This window comes from Cajanus cajan, chromosome 7 (assembly GCF_000230855.2).
Source record: "Cajanus cajan strain Asha chromosome 7, NIPB_CcT2T_4, whole genome shotgun sequence".
NCBI lineage: Eukaryota > Viridiplantae > Streptophyta > Magnoliopsida > Fabales > Fabaceae > Cajanus > Cajanus cajan.
This window is the reverse complement of record NC_138523.1, coordinates 59,303,794-59,330,624: the sequence shown is the minus strand read 5'-3', so window position 1 is coordinate 59,330,624 and position 26,831 is coordinate 59,303,794. Positions and strand designations below refer to the sequence as shown.

The following is a 26,831-nucleotide window of genomic DNA, read 5'->3' as shown; positions in this document are numbered from 1 at the left end:
GATTTAAATAAGTGATTTCAGAGATCGAGTATTTCGCTAATTTACTTGCAAATGAATGTTGAGTGCCTATAAGTATTTGACTAATTAAGGCTTGATTACTTCTCAACATGTTCCAATGGTTGGAGATTGGTCAAGTGGCAACGAATGTTTAATTCAATAATTCTTGTGATAATTGGTTGGGTGAGTTGTGCCAGACAATATTGCTCATATGCAAGTCTTGTCTAAAAATAATATTTAAATATTTGCACATTTAAATTTAATTAATTTACTAAAAGATAAAAAGTTTTGTTCAATAAATCACCCACTTAGTTAAAACCAATAAAAAATAAAAACAGTGGAAAGAATATTATAATATCATAAATTATGTAATATGTTATATAATTTAAATGATGTAAATAAAAAAAATTAATTATAAATGATAAATTTAATAATCATGTAGCATACTATTCAATGAGATGGATTTAAATTACATTATATTACTATTGAGCACATAAATTAACTTTCACGATGTTATTTTAACTTAATTATCAATGTAAAGTTAAAATTTTAATATACATGTTCATTAAATATCAAAAAGAATAACTTCATTTATGTCCCTCACATTTGAATTATTAATTATATTTTTTCCAGTCAAGCACGATTCTCTCATTCATGATGTTTCTATATAAATAAACAAGTATTAGTCTGAGTTCAATTCTCTAGATGTATCGAATTTTAAAATATTACTTAGTTCAACAATTAACCGAATCTGTCAATAACTGGGACTGGAACTGCATGTGATCGGATTCGAGGGTTGTTGTTAGCTTCACACGTAACAACAAAAGCTGTTAACGATGAGAGATAATTAAGTTCTTGCACATTTTAATAAAGAGTCATGTAATTAACTTTTTTTATATTTATATATATATATATATATAAGAAATCTTACTTCTCGAGGATTAAAAAAGGTTTAGTGAAAGGGATAAAATCTTTATGTATAGAAAGTGTTAAAATCTAGCATTTATTAGACAGTAATAACTTTACTAAGAAAAAAATGTCTGAATAGATTTTAAAAAAAATAAAAATTTGATAAAGTATATATACCAAGCTATGGCGAGTCTTAATAATATGAAATTTGGTTAAATAGTAAAACATGGGTACGTGGTTTATAATATTGAAATGTGAGTTGAAAGTTGAAAATGATATAGATGAGATGCATGGTTTCACACGTAGGAACGCGGCATGGAGTTATATGGCGCGCGTGAGTTTCTAGATGTTTGACAAAATTAGCGTTGTTAAAGTTTGAAAGGTGTTTCTCTCTCTCTCTCTCTCTGCCAGCGTTCAAGAATCAAAAGTGGATTCTCACACTTCATTGCTTCCGTCCTCTTTCTGGCTTCATTAATTCTCGTCCTTAATTTTTATAATATTTTGGTGCTCCATTGGTCAAAGACTTTCAAAAAGTTGTAAAATTTGGTTAAATTCCAAGATCACGACCACATAGTCAAAAAACCAACGCTTCATCCACATTTTCCATTCACTCATTGATTGATTGCCACAAAAAATAATAAGCGCTTCTCAACAAATCGGGCACTGTTTGATTTCGGTTTCGGGTTGCACCTACTCCCTTCGACGCTGTCCCTGTCTTTCTAGGTACCTACTTTTTGAATCCTTATCTAACGTTGATTTTCCTTATTTCTTCTTCTTCTCTTCCATTCCATGCCATGCCCATGCCCATGCCTGTCTCTTTCTGCTGTGCGTTTTTTTTCCTTTCGCTTCTCTCTAATTTCCGGACATAATCTGCAATTTTTATTTTATTTCAGTGCTCAAGTTTTTTTTTTTTTTGGTGTTAGATCTTGTTATTTTTATTTATTTATTATATACATAAGAAACATCTTGATAGATATCACATCTTGATCTTGATTGTGTTGTTTCTTCTTCTTCATATTATTATCATTTTATTTTATGTTTTACCTATAATTACTGTATATATATATATATATTTTTAATTATTGTTTATGTGTGGCTGAAAATTTTGATATGAAATACATGCATTTTTTGTTGGTTAATTTGAGTTTGTTGACTGGATGCAACAGTGAGCGTTGGGTTGTCAGGTAGGAAGGGTGCGGGAGGGGAGAGTCTGAAAGAGGTGATGGCTCACAGGGAAAGAGTTCTGCCAAACTGTGTATATGCTCCTAATCCCTACCATGAATGCACCGATGCTTGCTTGCAAAAGATCAAGGAAACCAAGCCTGGCAAGCCAACTAAACAGAGAAAGAGTTTTGGTCAGTTCTTCTTCCGCTTTACTCTTTTTTTTTTTTTTTTTTTTTTTTTTTTTGAATTCTATTAATGTATCTCATTGAAAAATATGCATTCAAAATTTGAGGTCTCCAATCTTCATCCTACTGTTACAAATGCGATGACTGTCTGATTGTGAATATCTGATTCCATAAAGAATGTAACTGCCTATTGTATATGTTACTTTTCTGTTTTGACTTGTTTACGGTTATGTGTAGATAAAAGAAAATAGGAAGAAAAATTGAAATTAATTTTGTATAAGTTATAATTAGTTTATGGATAAGTTAGAAATACGTTTTTGAAGAATTCATTATGAGAGAACTTTCACAGACATAAGCTAATTTTAGCTTTTAAAAAAATTATTTCATCTTTTCTTTTTATTTTCTTCTCCCATAAATATTTTGTTTTTTTGGAGAAATTTACCTAACCAAACCTTGTATACATTGGGATTTGTTTGAAATTGTTGTTGTTGATGATGATGATAAATTGCCATGACTTTTGTACTAACTACTTGTAAAGTCATAGTCATAAGTCATGATGATTTCTGATTGAGCGAGTGTAAAAATCTTTAGTTCTTTTCACTAATAGTGTATGAAATTAAACTATAAATCTAATATTTTAAATTTAACGAATATATTTGGGAGTGCCTAGTTGCCAATGTCTGAACACTTGTAAGATCTGTCTTTTTCCTTCTTTTTTTTCCCCCAAAGATTATCGCAGAACTGTCACAGATGGTGAACTTGGGAAAAAGATGAATGATGAAAAACGCAGGACCTCAGGTTGCCCCAAAGCATCTAATCCTTACCATGTGTGCGCTGAAAGTTGCCAAAAAAGAATGTCTGCAGCTGATTCAGGTTTCCCTCCATTTTTCATCTGCTATTTAAGGTTGTCCGTGATATACAATTCAGCCACAAATTTCTTAAAAGCTTATGAAGCGTATCTTATAGTGAATTTCAAAGCAAGATTTCTCCATCATATTCACTCCATATAAAATACTAGTGGTTTAATTTAGAAGAATGTGATTCATCTCAAAGGGAAACCCAAGAAATATTTCTGGTTCCAGTATCTAGAGTTTATCTAGGGAAACCTCAGAAATACTTTTTGATTCAAATGAAAGTAGTATGGGTTTTATCTAGAGTTTAGTCCTGACTCCAGAAACAGATTAGTTTGGACTTTGGAGACTCAGAAAAATAAAAGGTCTCATTTGTCTGACCATTTCTCGATAGCAGATTAATCTTCTTTGAAAAAACACTATACTGTCCATCACATAAATCGTCGCTATCTATGTAATTGGTTTACCAAGTTCACAAAGTCGATGTCCATTCACAGCTAGCACAGCCTATTAAGGCTTGCCGGCCAATTTGCTTGACTAGTCAAAATATGTTACTTGGAGGTGATAAACAGATCATTGGTATACCTCAGATCTTTCAGTATAAATATTTTCTTATACTACTATTCTTTTAAATTGCAGGTGCCATGTCATTGAACTTTGACAGGAAAAAGAAGCTTGGTTCTAAGCCAGAACCCCCCGTTCTTGACAGTGTTCCACCCTCAAAAATTGGAGCTATTTATCTCTCCGATGCTTCATCACCGTTATCAAATTATTCTGAAAAGACAAAGGAGGAGCCAAAAAGCAATGAGCTAATACCAGTTTCTGGAGAAATACAAGTCCTAGATGTCATGGTAGACATCCCTTTTTTCTAGCATTCTCTTCTTTTCTTTTTGGTCAAACCTCAAATTAACTTGAATTATTCTTAAAATTAGAGTTTAATGATCATGCATGGTCAGTTTTTACATTGTCAACTAATTAAAAACCTCTACTAGTGTCTGTAAAACTGAAAATGTTTACCATACAGGATAATTATGATTGGATGATAGTATAAAAATGTTTTACCCTTAAAATTATGGCCTAATACAAGCCAATAAGCATGAGTTGACTTGTCCTTGTTTCTTTGAAAGGCTATGAATGACAAGGTCCAGTCAAAGGATGGTGCTGAGCAACCGGCCAATGCGATAAGAACAAAGCACAATGGGGACAAAAATGCTTCACATAAAGTTGTTCCAATCAGCTCTGTTGACGACACGAGAGGTCTTACTAAACCAGATGGCGGGTCCATGAATTATTGCTTTTCTGGTGGCCTCAATGACAATGATGAGAGTGATGGAGAGGAGACCGAGTCTGTGGTCTCGGAGGCTCGTGTCCCGGTTGGAAAATACCATGTGAAAGAAAGCTTTGCTCCCATTCTGCGGTCCATCTTTGAAAAGTATGGAGATATAGGAGCAAGCTGCCACTTGGAATCAGTGGTCATGAGGTCATACTATATTGAGTGTGTGTGCTTTGTGATACAAGAGTTGCAGTGTACTCCAATAATGGAACTAACAAAGTCCAAAGTCAAAGAACTTTTGGCTATTCTCAAGGATGTAGAATCTGCTCAACTTCGTGTGGCGTGGTTGCGCAGCATAGTTGATGAAGTTGCTGAGAACATAGAACTAGTCCATGAGCACCGTGTGGTGGAGATGGCAAAGGTTAACTCTGATCGCGAAATGGAAGCATTGAACAAAGATCTGGAATCAGAAATGGAAATCTTGGCTCAGAAAGAACAAGAGGTAAAAGATGTTAAAACAAGAATTGAACAGATCAGAGTGCGTTTGAAGGAGCTTGAGGTGAAGTCTTCTGATTTGGACAAGAACATGCTGGCACTCAAGTCCCGGGCAGTGCTTAAATTAGATACCAAATCCTTGCTAGATGAACTAGTGTGATGTTACTGTTTTGTCAATTAGTCTTTCAATTTCGTTATCAGAATTAAGGTAATGTTTAAATTGTAGAAATATGATCCTGAATAAACACGTCATACATTTTTAAGCTAGAGAATGGTATGAATACATATTGCACCCACACACATGCACCTTTTTAAGCTGTACTTCAATTTATATAATTTTTATTTATTTATACCTTAATATCCCAACAGCATTGGGTTGAAACTTGAAATTTCGGTCATTACTAGAATTTAGTTTGTCTGGATATTATTTTCATGTAAATTTTATACATTTTGCCCCAATTATAAAATATTAGTGGTCCATGTTATCGGTATATCTTGCGGGTTTGTAAATATTTGTTTGGATGGTGAGAACGAGAAGAGGGGTTTTGATTTTATTCTTTTTCTTTTTGACTGAATGTTTCAAAATCTTTTTAAAAATCTTTTAAAAAAATGAAATTGGAAAGTTATGCGTGTCTATTTACAAATGAATTACAGAGTATAAAAGGTATGTTTGCAGTTTGAAAAAAAAAAGTCTGAAATAAGTTGGCTCCAAAAAGAATAGAGAAAATAATAACTTTGCAAATAAAGGATAACTTGCCTCATTTATTGGGTTGCTCAGTGGTTGGGTTCGATTGGATTCAGGAAAAAGAAAAGAAAAAAAAAAAAGGCTGGTGGCGATAATTGAACTCAGCATTATTCTCCGATCCATTACAAATCATGTTGGGCCTCTAGCTTCTTGGATTGTAGATTAGTATGAACCTAATGCATGTACGTATTATCAGCAAAAATTATCCATTCTTATTAAATGTCACCGTAAAATTTACACTAACAATGTATGTAAGTTAAATTTATATAATATTCAATTTTACTAATAGTACCATGTTGTTTTAGAATGTGTATTTACAAAATAAAGAATTATTTTTACATAGTTAAGATTTATAATAACTTTATAAAGTGTATATTATGTTAAAATTAAAATGCATAATAAATTAATGTATTTAAATTTATAAATTATAGTTTAGGTTCTTTATGAATAATTAAAAGGGAAAATACATTTATAGGTCCTTAATTTTTTTTTTAAATAAATTAAAATGTATTTTATAATTCGTGTAACCTATAATTTTTTTTGAGGGCTCATGTCTGTCATAAAACTTAAAAAAAATTATTAGCTCACTTATACATAACACATATATAATGAATTATATAAGAAAGATTTTATTGAAAATCGATATAGTCGTGTTTTTAGTGGAATTCATAAAATGAATCATTCAACTTGAACCGACTTAATAAACAAAAGTTTGAAAAAACAAGTCATAACTAGATAATTTTTATATAAGTAGTGATTTTTTTTTTCTTGATTGACTAACATATTAGACTAAATTAACCTTCTTTTTTTTTTTTTTTTTTGCATTTTATAAGAATTTTTTTTTAAGTCAAATAGATTCAATAACTTTCAAACCAACATTTTTAAAACTCAACAGTCCACCAAATTAATTCTATTCTTTTCGACCTTAAAATAAATAGTCTAATCCAATTTAACTTATCAAGCTAAACAAAATGTTGGACCAATTTTAACGATTTTATAAGAGATTATAACTTCATTTATTTTATGTGTAAGTGTTTTAGAAAATATTATTTTCTTTAATAAAAAAAACGGTTAAACACACACACAAATATATATATATATATATATATATATATATATATATATATATATAATTTTTGTTAAGTAGATCCCAAATTTGTTTCCAATCTTTATAAGTAGGTCTCCATTGTAAACAAACTATTAATCCTACAAATTTGATTACAAGAATTAAAAATAAATTAGGAGCTGAATTATAAATTTTTATATTTTGAAAACCTATTTAAAATACTCGCAAAGTTCATACACCAAGGGATATATTACTCTTAATTTAAATCGTGATATATTTTTTTAATTCAATAAATTTTTTAAAAATAATTAAAATTTAATTTAAAGATAAAAATAAAATATATTCATTTAAAAATAAATAATTAAAATATCAATACGAACGTTTGTAGATATTTGTTTAAATGAAATTATTTTTAGAGATTTTTTAAATATATATAATAAATATTTAATTTGTCTATCACATAAATTAAAATATTAATTAAATATATAAGTAAATATGAAAAAAAATAATTTTTATTATTTAAGAATGAAAATTATCTATATTGTATGAAATTATATGAATACAAATTATAACATTATATTTTTATCTTTTGATAATATGATAAGAGAGTTGAATCAAGAATTTTTGTATTCTTTAAGCAAATAGCAAAGTTATCCACATTTCCACTTCTCCCAGTGGCAGAGCAGAGACGATCAAGTGGTATATCAATATCAGAATAACACAAACCCTAATCCCCAAAATTAAAAAGAAAATAAATAACGAGATACCAAAACAATCACTTCGATTGGATTCCCATCGATAAAATACTCAAATCCGAATCCAATTCCCCGTTCCACTTCTTGTTCAGGAATCGCTTCTGCGTTGTTAAAGGTTCGTATCTGTCTTCTCATTCCTTCAATTTTTCACCAATAACAACACAATCCTCTATTTTTAATTCACCTGTAATCTTCTTTCAATTCCAATTTCTGTATGCGCTACTTGCTTTCAATTTTTCAAATAATTGCTTGACTAATTAGGGTTTTGACACGAACATGTTTGTTTCATATGCGGCAACGCAACAGGTGACAAGTTCTCTGCCCGAGATGTCTGAGGAGCGAGCAGTGCATCCCGATTGCCGGAATGCTAGTAACCCTTATCACGAATGTAGCGATTACTGTTTTAGGGTAATAGCTGAAACCAAAATTAGGTCTCAGCAACAGGAATCAGGTTAGTTTTTCAGTTGCAATTCCCTCTTTTGTTTTGAGAATGATAGCAGGTTCTTTTGTTTTCTCCGTTAATTGGATAGTTATCTATTGATTTGATTATGTTTACGACTAGCTACTTTCATGGCCCATTATTCTTCTGTAAATGCTCACTGTGCTTTGTAAGTTGATAACTCTTTCCTACTATGTCATAAGGTTACAGAACTTTTATTTAATTATATTGAAATTAATGTTAACTGCTTCCCTTGATTCCTCAATCAAGACTATTTCATATTCAAAAAAAAAAAATGCAATTACGGATAATATTCATGAAGCTTTGGTTTTCAACTGTGTCAAATGGCTTTGTGTGATCCGTGTAGACGACCTCACTTAGGGGGATAAGGCTTTGTTGTTGTGATTGTGTTTTTTGAAAAAAAAAAATTGTATTTATCTGTTCATATTTACATACCGTTTTCTATATCTATCAGAAGTTGGACAAGCTAGTGGTGGAAGCAACTGTAAGCAAGCCATCCCAGATGAATCATATGTAGCTGAGGAAATGTATGATGACAGACCCAATCTGGAAGGAAACTCTGATAGTGATTCTGACCAGCCTGCTGTGCAGGAAGCGGAGCAAATGGAGGGTGACTACTCAAAACTCTCTTCAAGGCAGAAGAAGTGGATGGAGTTGAGAGCCAAGATGGTAAATGGGTGAAAATCCCTTGATTATAACTTTATTTATTTATTTGAAGAAAACCTAATACTGTTGTTTTGTTTCCCATGTAGCAAGAAGCAAAAAAGCGTAATCAAATTGAAATAGCTGCTGAAAAAAAGAGGATGGAACCTCCAACTGAGTCTAGGGGTGTTTCTAAACAGAAATGGCTTGAGGATAGGAAGAGAAAGATTGGAAAACTTCTTGATGCAAATGGATTGGATATGACGAAGGCATATATGCTTGACACACAGGAGGCAGCAGAGGAAAAATACAAGAAATGGGAAAAGGATCCTGCTCCATTCGGGTGGGATGGTAAGTTTTGTACTTATCCAAGAAATGTTGTTATTTGTCCTGTCAGTGTGTTGCTTTTGTGGCTGGCATGGTTATTTGTTTTCTTGCACGTGTATACACACAGATGTAAAATATAGTTGTACTCTTCTCTTGATGTGTAAGCTTCATTGCTGTTCCAAAAAATCCATATTTGCAAACTCCTGAGTTTTAAAGCTTATGTCTTGGTTAATCTCTTAAATGAAGAGTATGATGTATAATGCTCCTATATATAAATTTGTTTCACATTTTTCTGCTTTGAAATCTAAGGAGATTGTTATCTTAAGAGAAATAGATGCTTTCCTGTTGCTGAGTGTGTAATTGACTGCAAAATTACCCTAACGAACTTTCATGTCGTAGAGTAGTGACAGAAGCTAATTTTTTTCTTATTTTATCAGTGTTTAATCAGAAGACATTATACAATGCATACAAAAAGCGGACCAAGAACGTTGAAGTAGATGTAGAAGAATATAATAAAATGAAAGAAACTGATCCGGAGTTCTACAGAGAAGCTTCAAGTCTCCAGTATGGAAAGGTATACTACCAAAACATCAATATCTCTTCTCAACATTTGCCCTCCATTAAGTATTTTTGTGATGATTTGTCTTTCATTTCATTATAGGCACCAAAAATCTCAGAGGAGAAGATTGACAGGATGGTGCAGGAGCTAAAGGATAGGGAAGAGAAGCGCAGGTCATTTAGCAGGAGAAGAAGATTTCACGAAGAGAAAGATATTGACTCGATCAATGACCGTAATGAGCATTTCAACAAAAAGATTGAACGAGCCTTTGGTAAGTACACGCTGGAGATTAAAAATAATCTTGAGCGAGGAACTGCATTGCCTGACTAAGGTATCTGCTTATGTAATGGTGTGTCATTATTTCACATTGTTCAGTTACTGATAAGTTTCAACGTTGGATTGCACTTATAAGTGCTTTTTGATCATGTAATATTATAGTCTATAATATTTTGCAATGCACATATGGAGCATTGTGGAGTTATTTTGAACTTCAAATACTTCATGCTTGCTTGGGATATGGGTTCTTCGTAGTGGCGCTATTGCCTATCATTATATATATATGGACTTTTAACTGGTGGAGTTTTTATGGTAATTTATACTTCCCCACATATGTTTAAGCCTGAGTTTAGCCCACATATTTAAGCCTAAGTTAGTCAGGGTTAAGTCCTTTTTTCCCTTTCCTTTCTATTGGGATGGTTGCGATCTTATGCATCTGGGTTTTAATTTGTTATCATTTTTCGTAGGGTCTTTAAAAATTGTAGTTAACTAATTGGAATTGATGGAAATAAGTAGAACGGAATGGAATTTAGGCTGTTTGTATTGATGAAAAGGTATGAGATGAAGTAGAGGAATGAAATGAAATTTTAATAAGTTCTATTGTTTGGATTACTTGATTTATAAATTGGAATGCGATGATAAGAGATGAAACAGATTTCATTCAATTCCATCTAAAACGCATAGCTTTCCTACCGTCTAATTTTGGGGTTGGTATAGGATGGAATGAGATATTAATTTTCATTATATTTATCATAGAATAAACCATCAATTAATTTGATCCCTCAAATATCACTTTTTCTCTCAAATCATGCTATATGGAGCCTGTATGTTTAAACATTTTTTTTCTTCTAAAAAAGCATTTTTTTAATAAAGTAAGCATTTTTTTTTTTGCTTTTTAAATGTTTGTTCAAACTTTTTTTAAATAAGTAGTTTTCTGGTTTTTTGTGAAACAACTTTTCAAGAATTAGTTTTTAAAAAAGTACTTTAAAAATGCTCTTTTTTCTTTAAGAATTAGTTTTAAAACTTTCTTTTAAGAATTAGTTATGGTCTTTTAAGTATTGAATTTTTTTTTCAAATTAGTTCTTTAATGTTAATAAAATATCTTAACCCATAAACTAAATTGTTAAATATTCAATATTTTAAGAACTATTTTTCAACGAGTGTTTTTAGTTATTTTTCTTTAACTTGTGTTTTTAGATGATTTTAAAATTTGGATGGGTGATCATCTCGGAAAGATATTGTATCACTTATGATATTTAATTGAGAAAAATATATGATATTTAATTAAAAAATAAAAAATTATTGAGGTTAGACACATTACAACTTGTGAAGTTGTGGTCACTTGGGTTCTAAGTATTGAAACTTACTTGGTTCGAGTCCTCTCTTCCTCGAAGTATCTGGGTTGCATTTGATGACTTGCTCTGGGTGTTATTAACTCACTGGTTTGATGCGCAAATACATGATGAATGTGGAGGTGGGAAACATAAGAAATTAATCAAATGGTGGTGCTCAACCAACAGAATAAATCAAATGCCATAGGATGCATTCTTTTATTATGATATCAATAAAAGTTTTAGAGGATCTTATTACAAACTAAAAAGTTTGATCTATAGCACGATGTCCTCTAAATACATCATAACTATCCACATTGCTATAGAAAGATGGATAGTTAAACATAACTTGTTGTTTATTTTAAAAACCATGGTGTCAACAACAGTCTCTTGTTCTCTTCTTCTTCCTCAGGAGTGAAATCATTCTTGATCTTGAAAATCTGGCGAATTTGCTCTGGGGTATTTCCTCGGATTCTTCTCGCAGTTTCTTCACATCCCAAATCATAAATTTTCTCAATTTTGAGATAGTGTGCTGCCTGAAAATCCACATTAAACAAACAACAAAGCAAGGTGACAAAAATGTCAAGTGAAAATGATTTTTGTGTAGTATTGAGATTTTGGAGGTCTCCATGATTGTGACCATTAACACAACTTTTGTTAAAATTTTCATAAACACTTTAACAAATTTTAAACTAAGATAGATTTTGTCTCTATTTTATTTAAAAATTTTGACAATTCCACACAAAGTTTCCCCTCGATTTATATAATTTTCATATGAACTATAGAATTTTTTTATTCAAAAATAAAGATAGATTTTATACAAATATAGTAAAGAGTATATTAAATTTAAAATTAATATGGGAAATAAGAATTAGATAACAAAAAATTAAAACTTCATGTTGCCATTGCCTCTTGTGACATTCTTTACTTCTCTTTTATTTGAAATTGTTGACAAACAATTATTCATCACCCATTTCAAATTTCAATTCAATCATTCTGTTTTCTTAAGTATCAAAGAAGGAAGTCATAACAATTTAAAAAAATTGCAAAATAATGATGATAGAGGAGGAAGGGAATGAAAAGATAGGGTGGTGGTAGAATTGCTAAGATGGAAAATATAAATCATTTGAAATCCAACCATATTCCCACTTGAAAAGGGCCTTTATCTATTAGTACTAAAAAAATAAATTGGATTCATATTTAGATCTAGACATAGTGAAAACAAGAGAAATCTAAACTCCTATAGATAAGAAATGAAAAATGAGATACAAAAAAGGAAGAAAACAAAAATGACATGAAACTAACCGTAATAAGGTGGAGAAGTGTGTCTACATCAATTTTTGTGAACTCTAGTTTTAAGTTATTGAAACTTGTAAGACTCTCAGAGGCCTTACAATCAGCATCAGCAGATTCAACTCCGACATTATTGAGAGTCACATCACTTTCCAAGTCAAGCTTGATGAATTCAATGATCTTAGACAAGGTTTCGCTCGAGATGTTTGGCAAGGTGATGACAATGCTACTTTCATTACACTTTTCTTCTATCAAGCGTTTCATGGTAGGAGAAACATTCACCAAAGTTTCATCCACCTCCAACACCATGCCTTCAGAGCACTTCACACTAATTTTCTTTGATGATGATGAAGCCATCCTTGATTATAGAAGATGGGCCACTAAATTGAAAATGTAAATGTCTTTGTTGAATACAATTATTTATATTCACTCAATGGTTTGTATTTTTAAGGTTAAGAAGGTAAAAGTATAAAGTTTTTAATAAAAAGATAAAGTAATTCAAGGTATTTAATAGGTATATTAAACAATGTTTTTAAGATATTTATTAGAGACCTTAAAAATATAAATGTATTTTTTTGTCGTATATGTCAGGAGCGCATATTAAGAGACGTTAAATACAATCTCTTTAATACTTTTAATTACTTGAAAAAGAAGTCATCAATGACTTTATTATCTTAGGACTCACTATTAAATATTTTTCTATCATATATATCATGACTATTGATTAAGAGACGTTAAATATAATCTCTTTAGACTTCAATTTTAAATATAAGAAATGTTTGATTATAGTTTTTTTTTATATCAATTCTTATTATTTTATATATATTGGAATCCTAAGAATTAGACTTCAGTTTTAAATCATAAAAGTAAATTTAATCCTTCAAAGGTCAATTAGATTAACAAAAAAATGTAACATATTTAATTGAATATAATTATCACGATTATAAAGGTTAATTCAATTAGATACACCTTCATATCTTGAAAGAGAACAAAGAGTACCTTAAGTTAATTTACCTTCAAAGATATTTTAGTAAAACATTGAATGAGTATTTAGAGATACAAATCCATTGTGCAAAATCTAATCCCGAAATATATTTAAATAGACTTAAATATGAGTTCAATCTCTAAAATATTACTTTGTCTTTGAAATTTTATAAGGATTTTCTTTTAGTCTTTATCACTAACTCTAGTTAGTATAATACTATAAAATGGTCAACAAAATATAAAATATTGATTAAATTAATAAATAGTACTTTTAAATTAAGGTAATTAAATTATTTTTGCATGCATAATTTAATTAAGCAATCTATTTATTATTTTATGTAAATAAGTTAATTACATATAATTTTATTTTATGCATTATTTTTAATTTTTAACATAGTATGAATGGTATTTTTCATTTTATTTTTAATATTAATCTTGCTTTTTAATCTATTAATTTATTTTTAACTTTATATCTTTTAAAAAATTAAATTTGAATTAAACACTTATAATTTATTATTATAAAGAAAATAACAAGGGAAGAAGTACGAGAAAAATGATGATACTTTTGAATAAAAAAAATACCAACAATACATTTTTTTTTATTGATAATCACGTCTTACGTCTTGTATATAATTCTCTTTCATGCAAAAAAAAAATATACATATAATTTTCTTTCCTAATTATATAATTTTCAAAGAAAATGTGTTTAAGAAAGCATGGTAGTGCCGGTACTCTTCTCTAATTAATTGGTGCTACACGTAATGGAGGACTTGGGCGTATTATGGTTTTCAAAGAGACTGAAATTCTAACACAAATGGAAGGAGGAGATGCCACGTTACGTTTCACTTTAGAGTTATGTCAAAACCTTGATATACAAATCAATCAAGCAAATTTTCATAACAAGTTTTGTGATATATTTCTCCTCTTCTCTCATGAAGAAAATAAGCTGAATCCTCAGGTATAAGTTCATTTATGTTTAATTAATGTTTCAAATACTACAGATACATGATGCTGTTATTAACGAGACAGTCTTTATATTCACACTGCCATCAGCACTCTACATGCACAAAAAAAGAAAAGAAAAGAGAACAGAATAGCCATATTTCCCTGCCACAGAGACCAACTCAACACACAGAAATTGGTCATTTTTGCAATTGAAGGCCCTTGTGTAGGATTGAACCAGGTGTGTTTATAGCTTTGAACTTGGCAAACCTGCAATTAGAAAGAGAACATGTAAGTCCAATTAAAAGGGTTACAATAATATTGAACCGTGTTCAAAATGTCATCAACGTCGATAGCATAACTAGTTCGAGATTTGTATTTCATAATATAATCAAGGCTAGTCCAATAAAAAAAAAAAGTTGTACATTCTTATTAGAAAAATGTATAAAATGTTAGTATTACCCAAGGCTTTTGCATTAACAATGCTTGGACATGCAGCTGGTGGTCGAGCATTCTCATTGAGGAATGGTTCCACCCTATTGGCATCAAACCAAACTGGGTACCCTTTAATCTTCCCCTGTATATTTTATGATTAAGGACTATAATCAGTTTTACAAGACAATTAGAATTTACATATACCATGGAAATAGGTCCAACATGTAAAGACATATATACCAGAACATTTAGAGCTGCTAGTGTAGCCATTCCCTCTCGGGTCCACTGCATGTACAGTACATACATATACATTAATACTGAAAATTCTTTAGCATAATGTATATGTTAGGATTTACAATTAATTACCTTGGAGGCAGATGCAATGTGGGGTACCACAATGGCATTCTTCTGCTCTGCAAGCCCGGGTTTCATGAAGGGCTCGTCCTAATAAAAAAATTCAACTTAACTTAGGGACTTGAATAGTGGGCTTGTATTTTGTAATATTGAATCCAATTATTCAGTGACAAGAAAGGGTCAGTTACCTCAAACACATCAAGGCCTACTCGAAACATTGGGTTATGTTTTAAATGCTCCACAAGTGCAGCTTCATCAATAACAGGCCCTCTGCTACAGTTTATAAGAATTGCTTCCTGTAATAGGGACATTATCATTAACAGAAAACAATTTGCGTCACTTGAATTTTGTAAATAAATTAGAGCAAAAACATGTTCCTTAAACTCTTGCCTTCTTCATCTTAGCTAGTCTTTCCTTGTTGACTAGATGATAAGTGGTTTTATCCAAGACAGGGTGAAGACTAATCTATAGAAGCACACAAGATAAACCATATTATTTGGAATAATCAAATGTAATATGTTACATTAAATTTTGAGAATCAAATTCTTACTATATCTGCCTCCTGGAGGACCTCATCCATGGATGATGCCCTTTTCCATGTCACTGGGGTTTCACCACTTGCTTTCAAGAATGCACCATAAGCTGCAACAGGGAAAAAATAACCATTAGTTCACACTGCAGAGTGTAATTTGGTTTATTAACAGGACTTGGTAAGAACATGCCTGTAACAAACTTTTCTAGTCGTGTGGCCTGGTAGAGATCGAAGTAAATTAGGTTCATCTTGAACCCTTCAACCTGATTATAAATATTATTGAGCATCACAATCAACTTGAAGTCATTCAAATCAGCAAACTATATAATGCACTTTCTTGCAAGATTCCATGTTAAAGGATTTTGCAAGGCAAGTCCATTACCCATGCCAGCTTTGATATATAATGACCATGTGAATAATGAAATATCATCAATTATCACCAGCTTAATACATGACAGCAGAAATGCTCATCCAAAATTTGACACAAAATTAAAGAAAAATCAAGTAAAGAAATCAATACGTCTGTAGTTAGAAACCAAGCAATTTTTATGAGTGACAATTTAGCATATAACAATCAAAGTGAGATTGCAACATTTGGAAAATTACCATCATTCTTGCATACGCAGATCCAATACGACCAGCTCCAATTACACCAACAGTTTGTCCCTTGAGCAAATTTCCAACAAATCTGCCACAAAAACAATGCAAGAGAGTTTATTCCAGCCTTCTGAAGAGTATGTTACTTGTAATTCAGTGTCAAAGAAGTTGTTCCGTGGTATTTAACATCACACTTCACATCAAGTAACAAGAAAAGAATGTGTAACAAAAAAATTTCATACAGATGAGGTAGCCATCCATCATACAATCCTGCCCTCATGAACTCATCAGCCTCAACTATCCTTCTAGCAGCTGCCAATGACAGTGAAGCTGCCAGCTCTGCTGTTGTCTCAGTCAGCACTCCCTACAAGATAAGGAATGAAACTAATGTTAAAATAAAAACAACCTCCTCAAGGATATTACTTTCTCTCATAAAACACACAACGCATGAAAAATCACTTTTGCATCACACTTAAACCCATGTACTAGTAATCAATCTCCGCAGCACCGTCTGTATTCCATTAAAAACAAAAAACTTTCATTCATCCTAAAAAAGTGAATTATGAGTTTATCTCAATCTTACAAAATCATTTTGTAAAGTGAGGATTATTCTCCACCTATGTACTCGATTATGGCCTTTATCACTAGTTGATATGAAATCTGACGCATCTCTCTCATACTAAGGTTTAGAAATCTTGAGGTAAAATTTACAGGACTGAATATCAATGAGTGGTTCGATAGCTGGTAAGCTAATAAGTCTAACAACAATTAATAATTACTAAGATATAAACTTTGATATCATTTTTAAAAAGTGGATTATGAATTTAATTCAATCCAATAAAATTGACTTGTAAGATGATAATTATTCCTTACTTATGTACTCTATTATGACATTATCACTAGTGCAAAATCTACAACAATTCATAAATGTTAATTCTACAAAAAAAAATAGATGTAATATAACAGTAATATCAAACAGATGAAAAAAGAGAGCTTACAGGAGTATTTCCAACAGCAACACCATACTTGTTTGCAGCATCAACATCCACATTGTTATAACCAACAGCCATGTTACTGAAAGCTTTGCCTCCTGCTCTGCTCAAGGCAGAGAACAACTCTTCCCCCCACTCTTCAGTAAGCTGTAAAAAGAACTCCATCACATACCCAAAAGTCCAAAACCAAAAAAAAAATCCACACTCAAACTAAATTGATAAACCAATAATAAGAGTTTGAGTTGAAGTCAATTTCCAATATGATGCTCTAATTTCTTGATCACTATCTGGCAACTCTTGTCATCATTACCTGTCCAATAACTCCATCGCACTTATCACCAATCAAAGCAATAATGTCTTCAATTGACAGAATCGTTTTCTTCTCGGTACATATCTGAGTAGGAAGTATGATACAAATAATGAATCAAAATTTCCATCATTTACTAAAGTATCACATGCTAGGAGGAAAAGGTGTTAGCATAGTATAAAAATGAAACACAGAAAGTTTGATTACTTCAAGGCGACAATCATTCTGAATGAGAAGATTGATCCAACGAGTTCCAGGCATTGATTTGGTGCTGACAACCCTGTATTTCCCATTTGGGTTCCATACCTCAATGGACACTGGCTTGGCCATGAAGGCAACAAGAGTGTGAAGTGGCTAAGGATAATTGAAGTTGAGGTATAATTTATGTTGGTCTATGCTTATAATATTAGAGATTGATTATCCGGTGTGAAATACTAGACCATAGTAATTTATTTGCGACCAATAAAATTGGTGCATGTGCAAGACTTTGCTTTGTCATTCCTTGACCATATAATGTTGATGAGTGGAGTGTGGTGTAATTGTTGAAGTTGGCTACAGGATTTGGACCCTTTCAGATAACGCAAGCATATGGTATGTGGGGAAGAGATGAGTTCAAAAAATGAGTGTCTTTGGGCCTCTCGTTGGCCACTACATTAGATAATGTCCATTCTATTTTGCAAAAGACAAACATAGCCATTCAGCATGTGGCTGATAGAGAATAAATTTCCTATCACCTTGTTCATGAAATACTTTTATTTTTTTAATGTTCTATAAGTACCACTTAATTACTATTAATAATTTAACTATCATAACAAACATTTGAAAATTTAAACTCCCAACAATATATTTTTCATATTTTCATTATTCATTTTAATTAAAGAAGATTATAGATATTACCATACTAACAATGTTTGTTTACATAATGTACGAAAGATTACGATGATAATAATGTGATCATAACTATATCTCCCCATATCTATTACAACCTCACTGCTAAGTCAAGTTAAGTGTTTCATAAGATTTTTAGGCTAAAACAAATTAGCAATCATATAAAAGCCAATAAAAAAAAAAATAGAGACTAATACACAGCTCAATAATGTAATAATAGCGAATCTAGAATTCTGAGTCACCAAATTATTTTTAGAAAAAAAAAATAATAAGAAAAATTGTTGGAGAAAGAAACAAAATATGAAGTAAAATGAAAAAATCTAATTAAATAGTGTGAAAAGTATCAATATAGTTGAAAATGAAATTAAAAGTAAAAAAAATGCTAGTAAATGAAAAAACATAATTTGATAACATATCAACAAATTGAAATTAGTGAGTTCATATATAAAATCTATTAATAATATAAAGGAAAAAAGTCTTGCAACAACTTCTTTCCTTCCAAAACTCTCAACTTCATTCCCAAAAAAAATCTCAAAATTTTTTTATTATATAATATTAATTATAAAAATTAATAATATAAAAGAAAGAAGTTTTGCAATAACTTTCTTTCCTCCAAAATTCTCAACCCTCTTCCCTTAAAAAACTTTTTTTTATATGAATGTTAATAATAAAAATAAAATAAACTAATATAAAAAGTATCATAAAACATTAATCACATTAAGTTTAAATTATTGCAGTTTTAAAATAAAATTTACATAAACATAATTATAATTATATGCTAAAAATTAATAAATATTAGCGGAAAAAATAGCACATTAGTAAAGTAAACAACTTTGCAACAATTTTTTCTCTCTTAAAATATCATAAATAATAATTATAAAAATTATTATTTATTATATTAATGTAAGAAATGTAATTAAACATACTTTTACATAAAAATATTAATATTTTTTTGTAAATATTTTTAAAGTAAAATATTCAAATTTCTAACTCAATGAGAAAAAATAGCACATTATCAAAGTGAACAACTTCTGCAACAATTTTCTCTCTCTAAAATATCATAAATAGTAATAATAAAAATTATTAATTATTATATTAATATAAGAAATGTGATTAAACATAACTTTATATTAAATATTAATATTTTTATGTAAATATATTTAAAGTAAAATATTCAAAATTTCTAACTCAAGATTTTCATATAAAATAATATTCTTATAAATTAAAAATAATAATACATTAATATTGTAAACTTTAACATCTTAAAACATTAATTACATTAATTATTAATTATTTCAGTTTTAAAATAAATTTAAATAAAAAATTACATATAAAATATAAAATTTATATATATATATATATATATATATATATAAAATAAATATGTATATACCTAAGTTGTCATTAACCCTTTCATATGCTAACATTTCATTCAAATATGTATTATAATGTTATTTATAAAAAAAATTCAATAATTTATAACAAGTTACTATATATTTATTTTTTAATATTATTTTTTATTTATTCTTAATATTATTATACTTTATATCTATTATTATTATTATTATTATTATTATTAATTTTTGTTTAAAAATTAATTAAATATCACCTCATCTAATTTACTAAAATAAATCATACATCATCCGGATATAAATCTAATAATAGTTTAATAATAATACACTCATAAGGTAAAATAGTTTTATATAGTGATTCAAGTCATAATTCATCATAAATGATAATTATGTTAACTACAATAGCTATTTAAGAAATAATCTAAATAATGATTTCTAGTTAAATGATTTTATATAACTTTTTTTTATATATATAATAGTTTATTACCATTAAGCTCTTTAAAAAAAATAAAATAGGTGGCATTGCATATACATGTTTATAATTTTCTACTTCAGTCTATGCATATATGTAAGAAAAAAAATCCATCAATAATCTATGTAACCTTACATCGTGAAAAAAAATCAGAAGTAAAGCCCTCCCATTCCTCCATAGATATCCTGTTATACATGCAAGCTACGTAAACTGACGGGCACGCATGATATCACACATTCATATTTCATATTAACAAGCTTTTTTCTTGTTATATTTTCTTATACTATTTCAAATTAAAAAATAGTAAATAAAAATGCAACTAAACTAAAACAATTAAGTACATAATTTTATGTAAGATGTACGTACTACCATGTTTCACCAGAGATTAAAAAATAAATATGTTTGAAAGTAGATTCAAAGAGTGATGATATTTATCCACCAGATTTTAGACCGAATTGGAATGAAAATGAGATTGAGGAAAAAAGTAATAATAAAAATAATAGATATATAATTGATGTGATGGTGGGGAAGGAAGAAAAAAAATGAAATGAAAGTGAGATGTAAAAGTAAAAGAAAATAGATAAACCATTAGCATTAGTATTATTGAAATGCAAAAGATACTAATAACAATTACACCAACTCAATCGATGCACTTGGTAACTCTAACTTGAAACACAAAATCGTCCTCATCAATCAACTCGAAGTGACATAAATCTCCAGGTTCCAAATTGCATTGACTAATAAAATCAGACCAACCCGTGGTGAATCTACAGTAATCATCCACCTTCACATGCCACGATCTCTTCCCAACTCGCAGCGTCACATCATTCATATTATTAATATCATGATGTCGGAGGAAACTCGCTGGTATTTTCTGCTCAACACACAAAACTAATTAGTTAAGGCAAAAAAAATCACCAAACTCACTCTAACTAATGTGTAAACACGTGAATATAATCATTCCTACCTTATAAAGCTGATTCGACTTGATAGGAATGGTGAATTGATTCCCTGAGCTATTGTGGCCTCCAACAAATTCAGAATCTAAGAAAAAAATTTGGAAAAAAGTTAAAGAAAATGAAGAATAACGTCCACAATAAAAGAAAAGAGTATAATAATAGCAAACATACCATCAAATTCAAAAGCATTATTCTCTGAATACTTTTTTGGAATTCCATCACTGTCTTGTTTAGCAAAAATATTTTGATGCCCTTTTTTTTTTACTTTGGTTTGCTCCATAAAAGTGATCTTATTAAGAAAAAAAATTGACGATAAAAAAAAATTCAATTTGCATATTGAAATACCTAGGTGAATATAAATTTTTATAACTTACCTGACAACATTGAAGGACCCGGATTTGATTCTTCTGGATTTCGAAAAATAAAAACTCTAAATGAAATTCCTAGTTTCTGCATTTGCTCAAAAACACAAACATTCCCAACTTTCAGGCCATTATCCTCTACAAAATTCTTCCATCGGCCTTTAAGAAAAATTTGTCCAGAGGAACGATTGAGACTGAACTTGACATGCCAAGATTTCCCCTCAGAGTTCCACAGAATAATGCTGTCATACTCCTCTAGTTCTTCTGCTGTTATGAAATTCCTTGGCATGGCCTAATAAGGCACGTACCATTTAAACAAAGATGACAAAATATAATGTTAATACCATAGTTTTAAAAATCGGACAGGTCATCGAATCAGTTAAGGTACCGGATCAGTGAGTCAAAGATTGAATCGGTAGGTCACTAATTGAATTGCATAACTCGATTTTTATTTATTTATATTAAAAAATATTCATAGTAAATATATTTTATACTTATAAATTTTAATAAATTCATATCTTATTTTAAATTTCAATTTTTCTATCTTATTTAAAATTATTTTTATTTTGTAAAAAATACATAAAAAATTACATGTTAAACTGTATATTAATACAAATTAAAAATATAAATAATATGTACATATATAATATATTTGCAATTAATATCACAAAATAATATATATAATATCTACATAGATATTATATTATTAAATATATAATTTAAAATTAATAATATACTATAAAAATTGTTTAAGTTGTATATATTACAAACAAATACATTAGAACAAGTAGTCATTGTTATATTTAATAAGACTTTTTGCTCTTTCATTAAGAGATTCAATTTTCATTATTATTTTTTGTGGTTTATGGTTCCTTAAAAAAATTAAAAAAAAGAAAAAAAGTAGTTGAACTGGTTTGACCCACTAGTTCACCGGTTGAACCAAAAAATTGACCGGTTCAATCCGATTTAAAACGGATCGACTGCATAACTAATTTAACTTAAGATTTAGACCGGCTTGTTCGATCCGGGTTTTAAATCACTGGTTTCTAGCTTCCCAAATCGATCTCTTGTTACTCTTTGAAATGAAGACAATTAAGTTACTTTTTATCACGATGTTTTTATTTAGTTTAGTAGCAGTAATTCACTTAGAATTAGTGTTTTATATTTATTGTTTTTAATAGTACAAGATACACGTATTTATTTAATTTTTTATAACTATACTTTTTTTATATACAATAAAAATTGAATATAAATATTCATATATCTATCTTAATCCTTATTATTAAGTTGAACTGAACCAGTGATTTTTTTAATAATTTATTTATTTCAACCTTTCAAATGTTTCAAACATCCATATGCCAAAAAAAAAAATGATTCAATTTTGTTATAAATAACACTTCTGAATTAGAAATTAAGTATGGTGTATCCTCTCAAGTAAATTCAAACATCATTTGATACAAATAATAATAATTTTTTAATCAAATTATCTAGAATTCATATAAACATGCACATGCATATCTCTCGATTATATATTTTATTTTAGTTATATGTGTTGTCAAATTTTAATATGAAAATTTTTATATTTTATTTTATATTTCATTTATTAATTTTTAAGTAAAATTAGTTATTGTAATATATGATAAATAGAAAAATAAGTGTGTTTGATAAGAAAAAAAAAGAGAGAGAGAGAAGAATCATGACTTGCCACCTTTTCTTTTATCTCTAAATTAAGAATAAATAATAAAGAAATGGGTTACCGTATAAAATTACTTTCGAACTCAATTACATATATAAAATTAATCAGAGTATGCTCAGTTGGTTAAACAAAATGTATGTGTTATGAACTCATCAATAAAATGTTATATATAAAACTAATTAACTTGCGCACTAATTAAGAAAAAATAGTTAAAAATATTTTAAAATTTTGTTAATTTCAATTGAAATAATTTTTCTTATACCTGCTTTCATTGAAATTTGATACTAAAAAACTCATTATTAAATAAATAAAGATATAATAATATAAAATGTATTAAAATTAGTTAAATTTTATCCTCATTTAGATAAACTATTTATGATTTTTTTGCTTATATTCACATATAGAGAAAGTAACTAAGTTTTATATGTTTAATAGGTTGTTGGTTTTATATAGTTGATTAAAATTTAATAAAAAGTTAAAAACAATCAGTTAAGCATTAATTTTATTTCTTTATTCTCATCTAAAGATTTGAATTTCTATTTTATTTTTCATTTATTTTAACTCTTTATTTTTGTTATTCTTATTTTTAATCACCTTTTTTTTTCTTTCGGTCAAACACACAGTAAGAAAAAGTAAAGAACTAAACATATTCAATTCTCAAAGCTTACATTTTATTGAACGATGCAAAGTTAATTAAATCATTTGTGATTCCAATATGTTATCATTATCTTGCTGTCGATTATTATAAACATTGGTGCTTTTTTAATAAAATTATATAGTATATAGTTTGACTAATATAACTATAATTATTGAATTATATTATTATTATAACACATAAATTAAACATTTGTTGCTATTATGTAAAAAAAATAACCCTAAAAAAACATTGTGGTCCCATAAAATTATACATATATACATTTTTTATTTTCTATGTCTTTCAAGTCTTAATTAACTATAATAATTCGTTATAATCCTTACATTAAATAACATATCCACTAACATATCATAAAGTTATATATCTACATATACGATAATATGTATTATATCGTCTACATATAAAAATAAAATTATATAAATATATATAATATAAGTACAATAATATTGTAATCGTTTTATACACATATATCTCAATTTTGTTCACACAAAGTATTAATTAAATTTTAAAGAATATTCAATATAACTATTCACTTTAAAGACCAATTCTTTAAGAAAGATTTTCAACAAATGTGGGCTCTTAAAGTATTACAACATAATATTCATATAATGGCAAATTAATTACTTATTGGAGAGAGGAGTAATCTAAATGAAATTCTTGTTGCCGTAATCTTTCATATTTTTTCCATTTCACATCCCATTTAGCACCGTTAGGAAGATGAAGGAATACAGGGTTAGATATTCCTTCCCAACATATTTGTTCACAAAACCTCGAGGAATCCTTTGTCAGAATCTTGATGTCAATATAGCTAGTATATGGCCTTTAAAAATATTGATGTTAAACATAACTGTAAGTGAAAAGGAAAATAGCCCTCAAGGCTTCTAGAATCTAAGTCCTTGAAAGATATATGAATGAACATGCATGAAGAAGAATAAGATTAAAACCAGCCATGCAAATCTAAATGTGAATAGATTACCTTTATTCATGGTACACATGCATGCAGTACATGAATACAAGAGAGCGAAAGAAGAATGGTTACCAGCTTCCCAATTCGAAGGGTGTCTTCTTCAATCTTCTTGAAAAAGTGAATGTCACTGCCATGAGAAGACATTGTTTAACCATGAGCCACAGTTTGGTGCCTAAAGGTATAGTGATTTAGCTCAAACGTGGGATCTTATATTAGTCCAAAACCAATTGTCTACCTAAACCTTACCATATCTCTTGTTACTTGGTAACCAAAGTAAGACCTAGGAGTGCCTAGAAAATGAATATTTTAATCTTACTATATTTTTAATCCTGTAATAATTTGAAGTAATAACCAAAACTGCATCATAAAAAAAGAGTGAGAGAAAGATAAATTATAACGTATTCAAAAAGATTATTATTGACTTTTACTTATTTCCGTTGCCAATTAAATACATATAAGAAGTTGTTTATGTTCAAATTTAAAAGGAATTAGTTTATTAAATGAAATTAATATAATCTTGGGGAAAAAATAATTTACATTATAAGATTTTTTTTATTGAAATACTTCATGAGTTATATTTATATATATATATATATATATAGAAAGTGCAGATTAGAATAAGGTAAAATTTCATGTTATGAGATTTTTTTTATTGAAATATTTTTTAGTTATATTTTTTTTGTTACAAAAAAATTAAATTAGGAAAAGACGCAAACTCATATAAGATTAAAATTAATCATTAATTTTAATCTTATTAAAAAAAGAACGATACAATGATATAATTGAATTATTCGTGATTTTTTATGCATGTTATATTTTTTTAATTTATAAGTGAGAAAATTTATTAAAATACTCGGATACTCTACTTAAATAATTAATCTAGACCCTTCAATTATACATGTCATTGTTATCTTGTCGCGAAAATTAAAAACATTGACAAACTATAAATTTATTTATTATAATATAATATATTTTTATTAATAATTTATATAGCGAACATAATTATTTAAAATCTAACTAAATATGTTATCGAATTATATTATTAATTATTAACATCACAAATATATATATATAATTAACTCCATAGGTTAAAATAATTTTTTACATTCGTCACAACTAATCTCCTACTACGATAATGACATTAGAAAGCAGTCATCGTTTTAAACGAGTTATTTAAGCTTGTATGAGCTTATTTAAGCTTTTTGGTGTACAAATAATTTAAGTATCAATAAAGTTTACTTTTTTAGTAACTTATATCATTATGTGATACACTGCTTCAAATTATATTTTTTTAAACGTTATTTTTTAATTTCTTGTATTTTATTTTCCTATTATCCTTTTTCTATATTATATATATATATATATATAATAAAACTTACATTTATATCAGAATCTTAAAAAAACTAATTTTTGTTCAATATTTTATATTCTTGAACCATTAACCATTTATCTTATACTTTGAAATGTTATTTTAACAGTAATGTTTTATATTATTTTTATTTTAAAATATAAAATTTGTTTCTTATAAAACAAATCTGTACAACAGTAATGCACTTTCTTTTAAATATTAAAATGAGTTTTATTTTTAAACAAATAAAATGAAGAGAATTCCTAATCCCAACTAAAAGAATAATTTAGTCTCAATATATATCTTTAATTATTAACTTCGTAGATAAATTAATCGTTTAGAATCTACGTAAATATGCTATATATTTTTTATGACACGACAATTTATACTTGTTTGTTATACTAAAGCCTTTTTGTAACAAAAAAAAAATACTTAGGCCATTTTGTTTCCATTTAATTTCGTAAGAGTTTAAAGTAGTCTATATCGTGCATTTTGTTACAGTTGTCGTCGATATTACTTATTTGGCATTACCAGCGTACAACCACTATTATTTGTATTCTTTTCAGAGAAAAATGTATACAGTTAATAGATAATGGCATTTTTTATTAGGAAAGAAAAAAAAAACGTTTTAACCACGGATTTGAATATAAATACGTTTGGA

The 26,831-nt window shown here is 28.5% G+C and overlaps 5 protein-coding genes across 8 annotated transcripts; 2 read left to right on the top strand and 3 right to left on the bottom strand.

Annotated features, from left to right (window-relative positions):
- Window positions 1-1,378: 1,378 nt before the first annotated feature.
- On the top strand, window positions 1,379-5,240 carry LOC109797620 (uncharacterized). Of its 3 annotated transcripts, none has more exons than XM_020357720.3 (5): window positions 1,379-1,629; window positions 2,073-2,261; window positions 2,985-3,128; window positions 3,746-3,957; window positions 4,234-5,240. In XM_020357720.3, exons 2-5 carry the CDS (start codon window positions 2,129-2,131, stop codon window positions 5,032-5,034), a joined length of 1,290 nt encoding a protein of 429 aa, XP_020213309.2. In that variant the 5' UTR covers window positions 1,379-1,629; window positions 2,073-2,128; the 3' UTR covers window positions 5,035-5,240. The 3 variants fall into 3 exon arrangements, with proteins under 3 accessions (XP_020213309.2, XP_020213308.2, XP_020213310.2); XM_020357719.3 differs by having other exon boundaries at window positions 1,629-1,731; XM_020357721.3 differs by lacking the exon at window positions 2,985-3,128 and having other exon boundaries at window positions 1,629-1,731.
- Window positions 5,241-7,333: 2,093 nt separating this feature from the next.
- Window positions 7,334-9,916, top strand: LOC109796781 (GCIP-interacting family protein). Of its 2 annotated transcripts, none has more exons than XM_020356573.3 (6): window positions 7,334-7,555; window positions 7,747-7,891; window positions 8,355-8,569; window positions 8,653-8,893; window positions 9,307-9,443; window positions 9,531-9,916. In XM_020356573.3, the coding sequence occupies exons 2-6, from the start codon at window positions 7,768-7,770 to the stop codon at window positions 9,756-9,758; spliced, it is 945 nt and encodes a 314-aa protein (XP_020212162.1). In that variant the 5' UTR covers window positions 7,334-7,555; window positions 7,747-7,767; the 3' UTR covers window positions 9,759-9,916. The 2 variants fall into 2 exon arrangements, with proteins under 2 accessions (XP_020212162.1, XP_029126593.1); XM_029270760.2 differs by lacking the exon at window positions 7,334-7,555 and adding an exon at window positions 7,576-7,626.
- Window positions 9,917-11,226: 1,310 nt separating this feature from the next.
- Window positions 11,227-12,836, bottom strand: LOC109795669 (SKP1-like protein 1A). Its single transcript, XM_020355158.3, has 2 exons — window positions 12,341-12,836; window positions 11,227-11,571 (listed from the first exon to the last, which is right to left on the bottom strand). Exons 1-2 carry the CDS (start codon window positions 12,683-12,685, stop codon window positions 11,392-11,394), a joined length of 525 nt encoding a protein of 174 aa, XP_020210747.1. The 5' UTR covers window positions 12,686-12,836; the 3' UTR covers window positions 11,227-11,391.
- Window positions 12,837-14,254: 1,418 nt separating this feature from the next.
- HPR (hydroxypyruvate reductase) lies at window positions 14,255-17,960 on the bottom strand. Its single transcript, XM_020356451.3, has 13 exons — window positions 17,679-17,960; window positions 17,475-17,558; window positions 17,171-17,311; window positions 16,415-16,536; window positions 16,182-16,263; window positions 15,766-15,838; window positions 15,594-15,685; window positions 15,434-15,508; window positions 15,232-15,339; window positions 15,056-15,133; window positions 14,930-14,974; window positions 14,717-14,831; window positions 14,255-14,524 (listed from the first exon to the last, which is right to left on the bottom strand). Exons 1-13 carry the CDS (start codon window positions 17,799-17,801, stop codon window positions 14,502-14,504), a joined length of 1,161 nt encoding a protein of 386 aa, XP_020212040.1. The 5' UTR covers window positions 17,802-17,960; the 3' UTR covers window positions 14,255-14,501.
- A 2,790-nt stretch (window positions 17,961-20,750) lies between these two features.
- LOC109795879 (B3 domain-containing protein REM14) lies at window positions 20,751-21,807 on the bottom strand. Its single transcript, XM_083059432.1, has 3 exons — window positions 21,517-21,807; window positions 21,151-21,227; window positions 20,751-21,057 (listed from the first exon to the last, which is right to left on the bottom strand). Exons 1-3 carry the CDS (start codon window positions 21,791-21,793, stop codon window positions 20,824-20,826), a joined length of 588 nt encoding a protein of 195 aa, XP_082915558.1. The 5' UTR covers window positions 21,794-21,807; the 3' UTR covers window positions 20,751-20,823.
- Window positions 21,808-26,831: the final 5,024 nt, after the last annotated feature.

Excerpts from the sequence above, each read along its gene's own strand:
- HPR (XM_020356451.3), bottom strand. The coding sequence starts at position 17,801 with ATGGCCAAGCCAGTGTCCATTGAGGTATGGAACCCAAATGGGAAATAC. Across the intron at positions 16,264-16,414 it reads GATGGATGGCTACCTCATCT|ATTTGTTGGAAATTTGCTCA; the intron begins GTATGAAATTTT and ends TTTTTGTGGCAG. Across the intron at positions 15,340-15,433 it reads GACTAGCTAAGATGAAGAAG|GAAGCAATTCTTATAAACTG; the intron begins GCAAGAGTTTAA and ends TCCCTATTACAG.
- LOC109795879 (XM_083059432.1), bottom strand. The coding sequence starts at position 21,793 with ATGCCAAGGAATTTCATAACAGCAGAAGAACTAGAGGAGTATGACAGC. Across the intron at positions 21,228-21,516 it reads GGGTCCTTCAATGTTGTCAG|ATTCTGAATTTGTTGGAGGC; the intron begins GTAAGTTATAAA and ends TTTTTTTCTTAG. Across the intron at positions 21,058-21,150 it reads AGTCGAATCAGCTTTATAAG|AAAATACCAGCGAGTTTCCT; the intron begins GTAGGAATGATT and ends TGTGTTGAGCAG.
- LOC109797620 (XM_020357719.3), top strand. The coding sequence starts at position 1,701 with ATGCCCATGCCCATGCCTGTCTCTTTCTGCT. Across the intron at positions 2,262-2,984 it reads TAAACAGAGAAAGAGTTTTG|ATTATCGCAGAACTGTCACA; the intron begins GTCAGTTCTTCT and ends TTTCCCCCAAAG. Across the intron at positions 3,958-4,233 it reads TACAAGTCCTAGATGTCATG|GCTATGAATGACAAGGTCCA; the intron begins GTAGACATCCCT and ends TTTCTTTGAAAG.
- LOC109795669 (XM_020355158.3), bottom strand. The coding sequence starts at position 12,685 with ATGGCTTCATCATCATCAAAGAAAATTAGTGTGAAGTGCTCTGAAGGC. Across the intron at positions 11,572-12,340 it reads CACTTCTCCACCTTATTACG|GCAGCACACTATCTCAAAAT; the intron begins GTTAGTTTCATG and ends GTGGATTTTCAG.
- LOC109796781 (XM_020356573.3), top strand. The coding sequence starts at position 7,768 with ATGTCTGAGGAGCGAGCAGTGCATCCCGATTGCCGGAATGCTAGTAAC. Across the intron at positions 7,892-8,354 it reads GTCTCAGCAACAGGAATCAG|AAGTTGGACAAGCTAGTGGT; the intron begins GTTAGTTTTTCA and ends TATATCTATCAG. Across the intron at positions 9,444-9,530 it reads CAAGTCTCCAGTATGGAAAG|GCACCAAAAATCTCAGAGGA; the intron begins GTATACTACCAA and ends ATTTCATTATAG.